Here is a 15,348-nt window from a genome sequence, read left to right on the forward strand (position 1 = left end):
TATTTTTTTTAAAATACTGTATACAGAAAGAACATTGGCAGCAGGTGTGGAGGAGGAACAGCAGACAGTCTCCACGTCTCCGGGAGGCAGGCATGGATTCAGCCGCCATTCAGGCTTGAAACCATAATCCCTTTTCCTCCCTTGTGTCAGGCATAATCAGGCTGATCTGAGGCTCTTATTGGGAAGGGGGTTAGGGGGTGGGTGGGGGCACAATACACTGTGTACTGTGTTCTCATGTGTACACAGGAATGAAGGAGGAGGGTGATAAAAATAATAAGAATTGTCTCCATTGTTTGTGTACTTTCATGTGGGTCTTATGAAAAACAATAAAGTAACAGTTTGCTTTGTTATTAAAGCACCATACTGGTGTTCTTGCACACTTAAGACCATTTACTACAACTTACATGTACTCTATATTATACTGTAATACTATATATTGTTTTATATGATGTTTTGTTTCATTTCATTTTTTCTTATTTATTATATCCAAACATTCTTCTAACAATAATGTTTTTGATGTGGTTGTTGTTGTATTTTTTTTAAAATGTTATTATTGTATTTGCTTGCTGTATGTTTTGTCCCATGGATTTTCTTTAATTGTAAAGGGAACTGGAAACATGCTTCATGGTGATTCTGCACTTTAAATAAAATTGATTGATTGATTGATTGATTGATTGGTTGATTGATTGATTGATCGATCGATTGATGCATCCATTGGTGTCCATTTCTTCACACTGATTTGATACTAACTTGAGAAAGGTCAACCATTGCTGTCAACATCATTTCTACTTTTGCCGTTGTCAGAGTGATGTTGTCATTTCATGGCCATGCAGCTGAGAGTGCCCACGTCTTCTCCGCATCAATATGCAACAATAACTGAACTTTGTCCACTCAAACTTCGATTTTCCCCACGGATCACCGGTCTTAAATGGGTTTCAAGTGCATATAGGTTGCAGAAATGAATGGGAACTAGCGGCTGGCTGTGAGGACAATTTGGAAAACAGCTAATGTCATTTAAATAGGATAAAACACAGAAACACCGGTTGGTTTACTGTATGGGAGGCTGTGCGGAGAAGACAACGCCGAACCGGTGCGAAACTTTCTTTTTCGGTGACTTGCTTTGTGCTCAGTTGAACCAGCCGTATGAGGCTACGCGCAGCAGCAGCCTGGCACAGTAAACGGCAAATGCACATGAAATGCACGGTGTAGCGGAATCGTGGAACCAAAATTTGTATTTCCGAAGCGGAACGCCGGGAGCAGTTCTCTCCAGTGGGACTTCGTTTTGGACAGTCACTTGATCGGGGCCTATATCTGCCACGAATAAATCCGAAAACCCAACGGAAGTCGGCGTAACTATGCGAATATGATTCACGTCTGAAAATAAGCCCAGCGCAGGGCTTTGCATTCGCAGCTGGGAAGCAATGAATTGGTGGATTTATTCTATTTACGCAGGCCATTGTGATCAAAAGGACTCATTATAATAACTGAAAAGATCCTAAGAAAGAAGAGAAGTGCGTGTTTGCGCGTGGCAGAGAGAAGGATGGCGGGGGGGGGGGTGTTTGCATTTATTAGGCTTTAAGGGTGCAGGTATAAAGCAGAGCACAGGGCACACTCAACTCTCATGACACTCTAGTAACTGGGTTACATCGGCCCTCGCAGCGTGTGGAGCTGCTGTGCTGGGGCTGCGCAGGACTCCGTGCTTCCCGCCGCGTGCGTCCGGCTCCTCTCCAGCCCCCTCCGCTCTCCTCTCACTGCTATGGTCGTCCACGTACGCGGTTGCAATTTCAGCACCACAGACAGCTCCCTGCCCGGCTCCGGCCTCAGCACCGACGCCACCCTGCGGGACTCCCCGGCGTCCCAAAACCCCGGCGGGCTGAGCCGGACCGGCCACACGCTGGTGGCAGTATGCCTCGGCTTCATCTTGGTGGCGGGGATCCTCAACAACTTCCTCGCGTTGCTCGTCTTCGCAAAGTTTCGCTCGCTCTGGACGCCCATCAACCTGATCCTGTTGAACATCAGTCTGAGCGACATCCTCGTCTGCGCTTTCGGGACACCCTTCAGTTTTGCTGCGAGTCTGCACGGGAGGTGGCTCATCGGAGAGCACGGCTGCAAGTGGTACGGGTTCGCCAATTCCCTCTTCGGTAAGTGACATATTTGCACATGTGAGAGCAAATGTCGAACTTTTTACTTACTGTTTTGCACCAACTCGTGTCGAAAGAAGGAAGTTTTATGGTACATTCAGAATGCATTCAAAATTTGACTGAAGTAAAAGTGCAACTCTATTATCAGCTAAATATTAGAAGCAAATAATAAAAGTACATAGGCCCCTTTAGAGTGTTATTGTTGGGTCATTATTGTTCTTTACATGTAGACCGCTTGAATAATTCATCATTATTTAAATCTGGTTAATACTTAAAATCTGAATGTGCAATGTAACTAGTAGCCTGATTATACTTGTAAAGTCGATGTACTGGAGTCAAACTTACAATGTTCCTCTCTGAAATGTAGTGCAGTAAAAGTATAAAGTAGCATAATATGAAAATGCTATGACAAGTCTCTCAAAAATTGAACTTAGGTACAGTACTCGAGTAAATGTACTTCACGTAGTAACTTTGCACCACTGGTTAAATAAACCAAAAACAACCATGCTTGACTCAGTTTAAGTGTCACAGATTGTTGGGGGGGGGGCATCAGAGAAGACAGATTCTTCCATTTATTTGAAATGAATATGTATCATCAATACAGTAGATTGGCCATTGAAAAAAAAAAAATTAAATACCATTACGAGGCTACACAGGAAGCCAATGACAGTGACATATAGTACTGTTGCAGTCTGCTCATCTTGTGTCAAAGTGAGGTTGATTCAGGTCCAACATGTCATTTGATGGACTGAATTTGGTTTTGCTCCCTTGTCCTCTTTTTCTGTTGAATCCTGAACACCACCCCCACTATACTCTGCAGCACACACACACACACACACACACACACACACACACACACACGCACATACCGTAGGCCTATAGAGGGCACATACAAACTTTCACCAAGCTTTCAGTTGAAGGCCTTTTGCAGCTAAGTTAGACATGTGCATCCTGTTCTTGTACTTGTCGGACAAAAGAAAAACTTGCATAGTCTAGTCATCCTACTGATGAGTCACACTTAACACACGCATTCATACACTGTTCAATATGACAAGGCACAATGCATTTCAAAGTGCTTTACAGAAGGCATAGAAATACTTTAAAAATAAGACATTAAGCAGACAATAAAGATGTATTTAAAAGACAATAAAAACAGAAACACACTAACACATATATAGACACTCTATTACACAAAAACTCACAAACACACACACACACATACAAATTCACAGACATTATTAAAGGACTTAATGTCTGACTTTTGATTGAATATCTGTAGGAAATGTCATGGCAATCCATCAAATGGTTGTTCAGATATTTCAGCCAGAACAAAGCGTTGGACCGCCTGACACACCGACGTTGCCATCCTTAGAGCCACAGCGGTAGTGAAAAGGGAACAGAAATTACAGTAGTTGATCATCATGAGAGGGTGGATTTTTCTTTGAAGGTCTTGTGGTCTCTAAGATTTCTCTCACAATGAAAGAAGAAAGAAAACCCTTTTCCACACCCACGTCCAGGTGACCCAGGGTCAACTCAGTTGTCTACAGAGCTGGTCTTCAGTGAGGTCCCATCAGTCAGTCATGTATACGCTATAATTACTCGGTACATTTAGTACCTCCCTGTCTAAGATCTGTTCATGATCAACAGCAGAAAGAAGGCACGTGCTTAGATAATATTGTATGATGCTCACACACAGTAGTTTTACAGTGGGTTTTTAGTTTACTTGTAGTAAAAGAAATGACATGACAAGGTCTTTGTTTGTTTTTAAGAAAAAGTATCTACTTTCAGGTTTTTTCGATTTAAAGAATAAAGACCATTAACTTACCAATTAACGATTTTCTTCATTTAATTAATTTATATTTCAGGTTGATGAAAACAAGGGCTCCATAAATTCATTGTTGCTTTCTTTACAGTAATCATTTTGTTAGAATTGGTTTCACACGTTTGAAAAAGTTATAGGCCTAATCGCCATTTAACAGTGAACTTAGTCTTCCCAGTAAGCAGGTTGGGTTAAACGAACTGTCCTGCCACCAGTGGAACCAGTTTGGAGTTGTGGGTGGGAAAATGAGAAGCATTGCTCCAAAGATTAACTAAAAATTGCTCTCCGATTATTATATCTAACCCATTCTATCTGTTTTCTCCTGTCTTGCCTCAAAAGGGATTGTGTCCCTGGTGTCCCTGTCTGTTCTCTCCTATGAGCGCTGCACCACCGTGCTGCGTTGCTCCCAGGTTGACATCTCTGACTACAGGAAGGCCTGGCTCTTTGTCGGAGGCTCCTGGCTCTACTCTCTCCTCTGGACACTGCCTCCCTTCCTGGGTTGGAGCAGCTATGGGCCCGAGGGACCTGGTACCACATGCTCTGTCCAGTGGCACCTCCGCTCACCCACCAGCGTGTCATATGTGTTGTGTCTCTTCATCTTCTGTCTGCTGCTGCCCCTTCTACTAATGGTCTACTCTTATGGCCGAATACTGGTTGCAATCAGGAGGGTGAGTGCCTACTAATCTCTGACACTGCCATTTTCAACACATCAGCTGGTCTAGTGTGTCTGACAAGAGACACATCTACTGAAATCTGTTTTGATTCACAGATTTACTGACAAAGTAAAAAACATACATTTTAGTTTTAGTTTTACAATTTACTTTTTTGCTTAAAGCGTATTTGATTAATTGTTTTTTCTACAGTGTGTTTTATAGGATACACAAAAAAAACAGGGTGAGTAAAACACATATATAGCAAAGTTTAGGTCAAGGGCCATTGCTCTCTTTGGGTTTTTGTATATGAGTATTCATATATATATAAAAAATCTCTGATGCTCACCAGTCCTAGGCCTCCCCCGTTCCGCTTAGTGTACAGTCTCAGGGTGCTGGACTTGTGATGTAACCCTCCATGCATTGTGAGGAGCTTTCTTGTCTTGATATCAGTGGTCTCTATCTCCTTCTTTGGCCAGCTTATTATACCAGCGGGATATCTGATGACTGGCAGGGCGTACGTGTTGATGGCCCGTATCTTGTCCCATTCAGCCGACTTTTGAGGACCTGCCTTACTTTGTGTTGGTATTTGGCTGTGGCTGACTTCCTTGCGGCTTCCTCAAGGTTCCCATTTGCCTGCGGGATCCCAAGGTATTTGTAGCTGTCCTGAACATCTACAATGCTGCCTTCTGGTAGTTCAATCCCCTCCGTTCTGATCATCTTCCCACTCTTCGCTACCATCCGACCACACTTATCTAGTCCGAATGACATTCCGATGTCGTTGCTGTAGATGGCAGATGCTGTCGTTGCCAGTAACTGGTGCTTAGCACCCCTGGCATTACTACCAATTCCTTTCTGGGCCCTGCTCATGTATTGGGCCATGTGCCTATTCATCTTAGCCGCTATGATGCTTGACAGGAGCTTCCATGTTGTACAGAAGCAGGTTATTGGCTGGTAGTTGGATGGGATAGTGCCCTTCTGGGGGTCCTTCATGATCAGGACTGTCCGCCTTTGGGTTAACCACTCTGGGTGCGTCCCATCCATCAGCAGCTGGTTCATTTGTGCTGCCAGGCGTTCATGGAGTGCAGTCAGTTTCTTTAGCCAGTAGGTGCGGATCATGTCTGGGCCTGGTGCTGTCCAGCACCGTGCCCAGCACACAAGAAAATCACTGAAAACAGATGGCAGCTCAGAGCTTGAATCTAAATTCAGATACCTGTGTGTGCTTTTTCACTGAAAATCCACCCTGAAGGGCACCGAGATGCTTTACTTTCTGCTTGAAAGAGATGTTTCCTTTGGAATCCATTGCCTCCCCTGAGGTTCACTTGTCATTCCTTGTCTGCAGCTGGACACATTGTACAGTCACTCACATTACCTTTGACAATGTTTCAGTAACAATTGTCTGACAGTAAACAATACATACATTTACAAAGGTTCAGTATAAAACACATATGGCAAAGATTGCATGCATAGAGCTGTAATTTTCTCAGGATAATGTGCTCAGAGTGCTGCCTTTCACCCTGTCCATCTTTCATCCATCTCAGCTATGAAGCCTTAATAGCTCTGCTAAAGCGGGCTCTGTTGTGACTCTTGAGCTGTCAAGGTGTTCTTGGGGCACAACATCGTAGTTTAGAGGCTGAGTAATGGCTGCTACACTCCCACTAACACTTGGTCATGTATTTTCAAGGTAATTTCAAGGAGCATCAAGCCAGATAATCCTAGAGGCCAGAGCTCTGTGTTTACAATCTTTCAATCAATTTATCCAGCAGGAGAAGGAATGAGGGGTAATGTCTTCAGGGGAGCATGTTGGGTTTCAGAGCCTGGCTGCGTTCTTGAGGGCAATGAACTCCTCTCAGTTTCCAGTGACTCATCCCCACCCAGGTGGGGCTTACATAAACCTGCCAGTCACACAAATAAGTGATAATAAAGGGCTCCCAATTGGTGTTGGGTCCCTCCATGCACTTTGCTCCTACTACTCCCATTAATGAATCACCTAGAAGGTATTTTTAGATTGTGGAAGCAACCCGTTACTAATGGATACCTGACATTATATAAGCACCTATTTTTTTAAACTCTGTGCACCCGAGGGGGAGTCATAGAAGAGCATAGGAGGGCTTTGCAGACTTGATTACTGTACCGTTGAATGGTGTCTCAGCCACACACTAGTCACCCTCAAAAGAGAGCCCTGCCCTAGGCTTTTCTTAGAAACTGAGCAATCAGTGTGTGGATTTGCAAAGGTGACTGAAACTGACACGTCAGAAGGAGAGATGACATTTATATCAAAAGCATCAGTGTGAATCAAGCTTGGATCTTTTTTTTTTTCCTCCGCATGTAAGCATTGCATTTAGATTTTATCCACGATGCTTTCCAAAAAGCTTCTTCTCTGAACTCACACACACTTTTGAGATTTATTCTTACATAATCGTGTCCTGTTGAATTGACAATGGACAGATTTCCTAACAAAAAAATATATATATATTATATAATATATATATATAAAACAAAAGACTCAGTTTGAAAACAAAAACATTTGTTTCCATTTACTTTGTGGAGCACAATTCTGCAGCACTCTTGAGTTAATCTGTCATATTTTATTCTCTGCGTCGAATTAAGATGTTAAGTTCTGCTATCAAAATCAGTTGCTAGTGTTATTTAACTGAGATGCTTCTCATCGTTTCTCTGTGGGTTAACACTCAAAACAGAACTAAAGTTCAGCCATGCAGAAATCAGCGCTGATTGAACATTGTCAGAGGAGTTATTACATGGTAGGACACAGAGCAACAAAGGTTATAACCTAATGCCAGAGAAGGTGAAGTGCAAATGAGTGCGTGAAATATGTGCAGTAATTTGACAGAAAGGGCAGGGCTTTCACTTCTGGAGGGCTTCCTTCACCAGGCAGATGTTGTCATTCATTCTTGAAGCACCGTGATGAGCATCACAGTGGTAATTACACAAGGCAGTAAACACAGGGGTATGAAATCAATACGGAGGAAGTGACAGTCACAGCAGATGAGGCATTGCTTTAACCACTTGGCCTGTTATATATCTGAGCTAATTTTAGCCCACAGCTACAGCACATCAGGAGAAAGCAGCAGGACGGCTCTAATGAAACACGCCAGAGCATGTGTAGCAGCTACACTGCAGCTGGCCAAACTTTAACCGTGTAGCATTTTTTAATGAGTGTTTCTATGGTTACAGTAACATGACCATTACTGAGTCTTACATGATGGACCTGTTCCACTGATCTACTAGATCCAGCAGTCATTCACCAGTCACATTGCAAGTCTTTCCAGTGTTGCAGCTAATTGTTTTCTAATTCAATTTGCAGTGCCTCTTAACCGTAATACTAATTGCACAACAATTGTCAACCATTATTTTGTCTCCGAAACAGTTGTTTCAACAGTACAACAGTACAAAATGAAAAAAAAACTATGTTTTTTTTTACCTTCTCATTAAACAAAATAATTCTGTCTCAAAGAATGTGAAGCCCAAATAGATATTAAAGGTGTACTCCACTGCTTTTACACATAAAGTTCCTCTGCTGGGAAAGATGCCCCATATCTTTCAAACATAATGCCAGACAGGGAAGGTTGCCACTGAGCATTATGGAAAAGAAAGGATCCAGTGTTTTTGGCGCTTGACACAAACAAGGGACAAAAAAATTACAATACATCTTCTTCTGTTGCTTTGATTCTGACCACTTTTTTTTTTTTTTTTTTTAAATCCGTGTCTTCTGAGACCCCAAAAAAGAAAAGCGACACTAAATTGCTGGAGTGCCCCTTTAAATCCACTATGTCTTCAGTTACAAAATAATCTCAACTCAAAGTTCACTTAGTAGCTTTTTCAGAGCATCTCAAATCTCACAGCCTTCATCAGACAAGGCATCTTGCTCAAGTGAGCCATGTGTAAAACTGAGTTGAATGTCTGTTGCCTTTTTTGTGATTATAACCGCTTTCACGTTGTTCTGATGGGTTTTTGTTGGTAGGAAAATTAAACAATCTTAGTGTAGATCAGTGCTCTCAGTGTGTCGCTTTCAGACCATTCATTCAACTCTCTACCGGTGGGGACCCTTGAGGGGCGAGGGAGGAGTGTATCAGCGTGGACTGCTGTGTGCCACGGTGTCTTTTTTGATTGTACCACTGGAAGGAACCCAAGAAAGAAAAAATTTCAGTTTCTACACGTAATGTGGACCTAATGTAATCAGTCACAGGACAAACTAAGATAATGAATGCAACAAAACATGGCAAAGAAAATAAAAAAACAATCAAAAAACAGAAATGCATGTGGTAGAGGCATGAAAGACTTGGTATTTAAATCAGTACGTGGTAAAATTATTGTCAAGACAGGTTTAACCTCTGTACCTCCTCCTCTCCTCCTTTTTCATGTCTCCAGGTGGGTAAGATCAATCTGCTGGCAGCTCAGCGCAGAGAGCAGCACATTTTGGTGATGGTGTTGTCCATGGTGTCCTGCTACATTCTGTGCTGGATGCCCTACGGCATCATGGCCCTGATAGCGACCTTCGGTAGGCTGGGACTGGTCACTCCCATGGCTAGTGTGGTGCCCTCGGTCCTGGCCAAGTTCAGCACTGTCATCAACCCCGTCATCTACATGTTCTGCAACAAACAGGTGAGAAACCTGGGCAAGGGCGGTGGCAACCGATGATGATCGCCACCGCATCTGTCACTAGATAGGAGTACGTTGCGAAAGATCCGTTGGTCGAAGGACAAATGACTGCTCAGCTGTGTCTGACTGTAAAGTGGAGAGGAAGATAGGGTGACATCCACAGAGGACAACTCAGTCATTTTACTCTCAATGTGTCTTAATCACCACTTATCAGGTGCTACATTCAGCGCACTAGATGGCATGCTTCTGTCCGTGGTAGCCACAAGCCGTTTATGGGCCATGACATCCGTTTCTACTGAGCGAAATACATGAGATGATTGTCTTGAGTAACCCGCCGGCTAATTTTTTTTAATGTCTAGGTTGCATACAGCCATTGTTTCAACAGCATTTCTGTGACTGTATTTTAATGTTTAGTTAGGACCTACTTGACATCACTATTATTTATTTATACTCTGTTGAAATAATGTTGAAATAAATGTATCCTAGATATGAAAAATGTTCACTTTTCAACCGAATTAATCGCTGTTTTAACTTAGATGTCTGGATGTATTTTGACCTGCAAATGACTCAAACCACCAAATCAGTGCGTACTCGGGATGATCGTCCTCTATTTTGTGCTTTTACACAGTTTTATAGATGCTTTGTTGCATTGATGAAGTGCAGCGGGGAACCGCAGTCTGTTCAAAGAGAGGAGCAGCCAGCCCCACGGACACAGCTTTCAGGCTTCTTCCCTGGTCATAGACGAGCATCTCTCACCTCTGCACAACCTCCTTTGCAAATCTGCGGCGTGTCCAGAGACGCCGCCCTCTACGGCCGGCACAGTGAATGCCACACACTTGTTGTCCACTACACTCCATGAAAGTTTTTTCGTCTTGTTCGTCTGACAGACTGTGAAAGTTAAAACAAATGTTTTTCAACTAAAAGACACAAATCTGCCTTCTATCTCTCAACACCCTGCCAGTGACTTTACATACGAAGATGAATGTCACTGACAACTCTTCAACATTTGAATGTAAACTCAGCGCCATGCAGTTCAGCCTCTGCTTAAACGCATATTTAATTTGCTCATGTGCTGACCTTCCATATATGCAAATGCCAGTGTACAGTGTATGTTTTGAATGAATGCTCTGGAAATACATAATGGCTGTGTTTGCTGCAGGTTTGACCAAGGTAAGGCTGTCCTCAGTTCTCTTCGAGACTCCGAGCATTTACATGCAGATGCATATGAAAAATTACAGATCAATGAATGTCTTTCATGGTTTACATAAAAATAAAATACACATCTATCAGTTTCTATCCTGTTTCTTTGTCTCTCAATCTTGTTCTTTTTCCAGAATAGACAACAACCACAGCAAACACAAGAACAAATTATTGCAAAATAAAATTGTTTAATACACCACTTAATAGAGAAAAAGAGGTAAATTAACGTACAGAGATCCTGGTTCCCGAATTACATGAATATAACTTCATACTATTAACGAAATGATCACATATTGTCTGGTACCAAGTTCAGATGACAGAGCAGAAAACCTTGAGGGTTTATCAACACTTAATATATTCATTGTATTTATTTATGTACGTATACATACTCTGTATGCATATGCTGTATTCACAGTTGTGAATATTTTGAACCACTAGGGGAAGCTATGAGCCGCTTCAAAAGATGTCTACATGAAACATGCTATCATATGAACTTCTGCAGTCCTCTCCTAGCGGGTGGATTACCACTACCATACGTATGCAGCGAAAATAATTTACATTGTTTTGACAGACTGTATGTGTGCCAGTCGTTTTGCAGTATCAATTTTTTATATTAAAAATTAATATTTTTTACAGGAAAAATTCTACTTAGAGAAATCAATAAACTTTTGTAGGTGAGAGATGCTGTTTTTATATAAATTCATGAATGTATTGTATTGTATAGCCTATCTAATACTTTTACAGTAGGCACTGTACAGCATACATATTGTGTATGTATATATATTATACATAATTAAGAGGTTTAAAGCACAGAAGAATGTGGTTCAAAAGAACCACCGGTACTGTTTTAACTTTAAGTACCAGCGGATTGTTTTGACCAAGTGTTGGTATTTTTTTTTTTTTTTTAATCACTCTTACGATATTTACTCACGCTATTTTTGACCGTGTGTTAAACACAAGAAGCTCATGTTTTACCCTAAAAATATCACAAATTTATTGTTAGTTGTACAAAATATTAGCTATTCAACATTCAAAACTAAAAACTAACAATCAGTAACAAATAGTGGCATGTCATTTTAAAAAAGAGCTGACGCAGATTGTAAGAGTTCATACAATAATTGAATTTGGGTAATAACACTGAGTCAAACAACCCGTTGTCTTGGGTGGTTTTCTAGTCACTGGGTAAAGGTAATTCAGTACTGTGGTGATTTCATCGGCAATGTGGTATTTAAAAATCTCTCTCTCAAGCTACCCAGCTAACTGTCACTTAGGGAGGTAAATCTGGGTTTACATGTGAAAGAATTCTCGCGCAGATGAAAAGCTGCACTGACCTGCTACTTTTCAGAAATGACGATAAAACAGATAATTCTGCAACCTCATAGAAGCTAAACCAACATACAATAACAATGTAGTTGCATCTGCTAAGTTGCCTTATTCCTTATGCTTTTGCAGCACTCTGTTTCACTAATTGAATGAATATGCCACATAAGAAATGTTTCACATTAGCCTAATAAGGCTGTGTGGTATTAGTGGGTCACATTCCAGGCGATTGTGCCACCACAACCAAGCAGAGTCTACATATTCTGCGGTTGTTATCACAGACTGACAACTTTGTCATGTATCTGAATAAACGTCTTTCAGGTTGAACTGAACTGAATTGAATTCAGCAAGCTTTTAGCAGGCTGTACTGATCTGGTATTGGGCCATTGCATACTTTTTTTTAAAGGTGCCCCTTCTGAATTCCTTGTGAAGTAAGTGATTGAATAAGCCAGAGAAATGAGAAATGACTCCTTGGCTACTGTTGGACTGCATGGTCCTGCAGTCAGATTTTCTTTAATCACCGAGCCATCACATTAATGTTTTATTAAGAGAAATGTCTAGTAAATGTGTTATTTCCCGCTTCTAGTATAACTCTTTAAAATAATTTCTATTTGCTGTTGCTGAGGTCATTTGTGTTGGCCAGGTCCTTGTTTCAGAAAATACTCTCAGCATCAAAACTATGTGAAAATACCATTGACCACTCAATACATAGGTCCTTGGGTATGCTCTGTGTAATGTCAACTCCTTTAAATACTTTTTAAAGGAGGTGACGTGGTATTATATGTCATACTACATTATAACACACTATATATGAATTTGTTTTTTCTTTGCTACAAACAGAAGTATTGCCGCAGTGCCATAGAAATTCGGAATAAAACAAGGTCACATGACATTGCGTGGAATTTAGGGGCACATGTCTGACAGAAAGGAAGGGAAAAAAATGAGGTATTTCACATGCATGCAAACAGACACACATGTACTCACCAAAGGTCACATCTCTTTTAGATTTGCACACTGAAGACTTCAGAGCTTCCAGGAAGTAGCAAGAGTAAAACTCAGAAGCTTGAGAGAGCAGTACTTCAGAAGCGCATGGGATGTCACGGACGCCAGGCAGCTCTAGATTTCACCACTCCTCTCTACCATGATCAACACTTACCAGACCAGCCTGGCTCCCCCGCCGGTGCCTCCGCGCCTCAACAGGTCCCAACCAGTCTTCATCCCGGCTCCACTTCCATCACCGGGCCACAGCAAGCCTCTCATCCAATTCTTGGCTGGTGTAGTGGTGCTGCATTTATTGCTGTCTGTCGGAGGATTCATCTATCTGTTCCACATTGAAAAAATGGTAAAAAAAAATTTCTCTTATGGATGAGGATGGTAACTAAGAACAGTTAAGATGTCCTAGTAGTTGGTGGCACTGCTGCATGTAAGCGTCCAGGCCATTACAAGTTAAAATATTTTACTTTGCAACTTCTGTAGAAAGCTATATTGTTCTTAAAAAAAAAAATCTTCAACTACATTTAACCTTCAAAATTAAGTTTTAATTTTCAGTGAAAAACAAACAAACAACCAAAACGTTTAAACAAATCTTTCAGTTTCACTTGCAAATGAACTCAGTTTTATTCTAAAACATGAATCAACTGTATACAATATTGCAGATGGGTTTTTATCACACTAGGGTACTGAAATACATCTTTATAAATTCACACATTTGGAGCACAGGAAATGCTCTTGAGCTAGCAGGTGAGGTGTGATATTAACAGCACAGTGTCTTGTTACAAGAAGAGCTCTTTGTGAACAAACATAGAGATGTTTCATTATGAATATTATACTTATTTAATATGTATCATATGAAAATCTGCATTCAGCTTATTGTACTACCTGTTCCTGATCTGTTTTATTCTATTCTAATCCTACAGGAAAAACCTCCTACAGCTGAAGGTACATTCATCTCATTTATTTCTTCTTAAAAGACATTTTAACATTTAATTATTAATCATTCAATTATTTATTTTATTATGAAGTTGCATGCAAAAATTCAGTCTCAAAATGTCTCTGACCAGATGTTTGTTCTCTTCTCCAGCTGCTTTTATCTCATCAGGAAAACAGGAAACTTTCTACAGAGCCTTGGCAGGAATGGTGGTTGACAGACGAACAGCAAAAAAATCTACATGTAAGAAACTATTAAAATGACAGATTTTGAACTTTGAAAAAATGCAACAATAAGTAGCCAAAAATCTATTTAGAAGTCAAGAGTGAAATTATTTTCAATAATATTGCTTAAAGTTCTCCCTCTGTCCCTCCAGCCGGTTATCTCCAGTGGGACATGAACCACTCGGTTCGTAGGAACATCAATTACTACCACGAGAGTTGGTTGACGATCCTGGAGTCTGGTGACTACTATGTCTACTCCTCAGTGACCTTCTCCAAGGGCGACTCCGCGCGCCCACTGGCCAGCAGAGTCAAGCTGAGGAAGGACGAGAAAGAAGAGGAGAAGGTTGTGATGCAAGCCTACTGCAGCCTGCACAGCTGCCCCGGGAACGCATCTATCCCTCGCATGTGCACAGCTACACAGGGAGAGGTGATCAGTCTGGAGAAAGGAAACCAGCTCAGTGTCTGGGTACAAAACCTTTCACTGGTGGACTACGACGAAGGAGCCACAACCTTTGGGATGTACAAACTGTAGGACTTCTATATGAGCATGTGCATGGACCTAAGCTGAAGAGTGGGAACTCATTAAGTGGAAGGAATTGGATATAAATCTACTGAGAACACTGTTAAATACTCTGGATCCATAATCTTTTTTCGTGGATTTCAGAGACAAAGACCACAATCCTAAACTATAATTTATTACATCACATATAATTGTGTGTTATTTTGTGTTTCTGTGGTATTTTTGTGAATTGATGTTCTGTATTTATTGATGTAAATGAGGTTGTATGGCTGTGAAATGAATTTTTAATATTTAATCTAAAATATTTCTGCTCTTCTCATCAGTTTGTCTTGCATCTGCCCATTGCGGGAGTTAGTTAGAAGCAAAGGAGACACAGACATTAGACCGAGACATCTAGACCAAAGCACCACGTTAGATGTTCTCAGTGTTGGATCGGCTATACCGTGTGTACGTCCAAGTATGGAGCACATCCGCATGAAAATGCAGAATATTTTAAAGGAAAGCTGCACCACCATCTTTTGTAAACCAAAAAAAGTTTTAGTCCTGAAGAGAATCAGTGTTGAGATGCTTAATGAGTCAGAATTACTAACAGCTGATTAGGTGGACTTGTTAAAAATATCCAGGTCATCATTATTAACACAGCCAAGTTTGTTGCAGACCACCAATACTTCTCTGACATACCCAAAATGGTCCTCCATTGGCTACTCAGAAATCAAACTTTTTTCCCTATTTACTAAAGTGCCCAACCCACAGCATTGTTGTGCACTCTATCTTAATCTGTCCCACTATGGTTTTAAATCTCTATTGCACAAGAAACCACACAGCAAAAAAAATTCTCATGATGCTAAGCCACAACAAAACAGGGCCTCTCAAGATATAGGTTGCCACTTGGGAGAGATAACTGCCCTCAGTAATGTCAATCTTTTT

The 15,348-nt window shown here is 41.1% G+C and overlaps 2 protein-coding genes across 2 annotated transcripts; both read left to right on the plus strand.

The window, feature by feature from the left end:
- Window positions 1-1,756: 1,756 nt before the first annotated feature.
- On the plus strand, window positions 1,757-10,089 carry tmtops3a (teleost multiple tissue opsin 3a). The gene is made up of 4 exons (XM_040120218.1): window positions 1,757-2,141; window positions 4,300-4,628; window positions 9,000-9,233; window positions 9,859-10,089. Exons 1-4 carry the CDS (start codon window positions 1,757-1,759, stop codon window positions 10,087-10,089), a joined length of 1,179 nt encoding a protein of 392 aa, XP_039976152.1.
- A 2,756-nt stretch (window positions 10,090-12,845) lies between these two features.
- cd40lg (CD40 ligand) lies at window positions 12,846-14,719 on the plus strand. The gene is made up of 4 exons (XM_040120204.1): window positions 12,846-13,092; window positions 13,667-13,688; window positions 13,831-13,920; window positions 14,054-14,719. The coding sequence occupies exons 1-4, from the start codon at window positions 12,892-12,894 to the stop codon at window positions 14,431-14,433; spliced, it is 693 nt and encodes a 230-aa protein (XP_039976138.1). The 5' UTR covers window positions 12,846-12,891; the 3' UTR covers window positions 14,434-14,719.
- The last annotated feature ends 629 nt before the right edge of the window (window positions 14,720-15,348 follow it).

The sequence above is a fragment of the Xiphias gladius genome, chromosome 23 (assembly GCF_016859285.1).
Source record: "Xiphias gladius isolate SHS-SW01 ecotype Sanya breed wild chromosome 23, ASM1685928v1, whole genome shotgun sequence".
Classification (NCBI taxonomy): Eukaryota; Metazoa; Chordata; class Actinopteri; order Istiophoriformes; family Xiphiidae; genus Xiphias; species Xiphias gladius.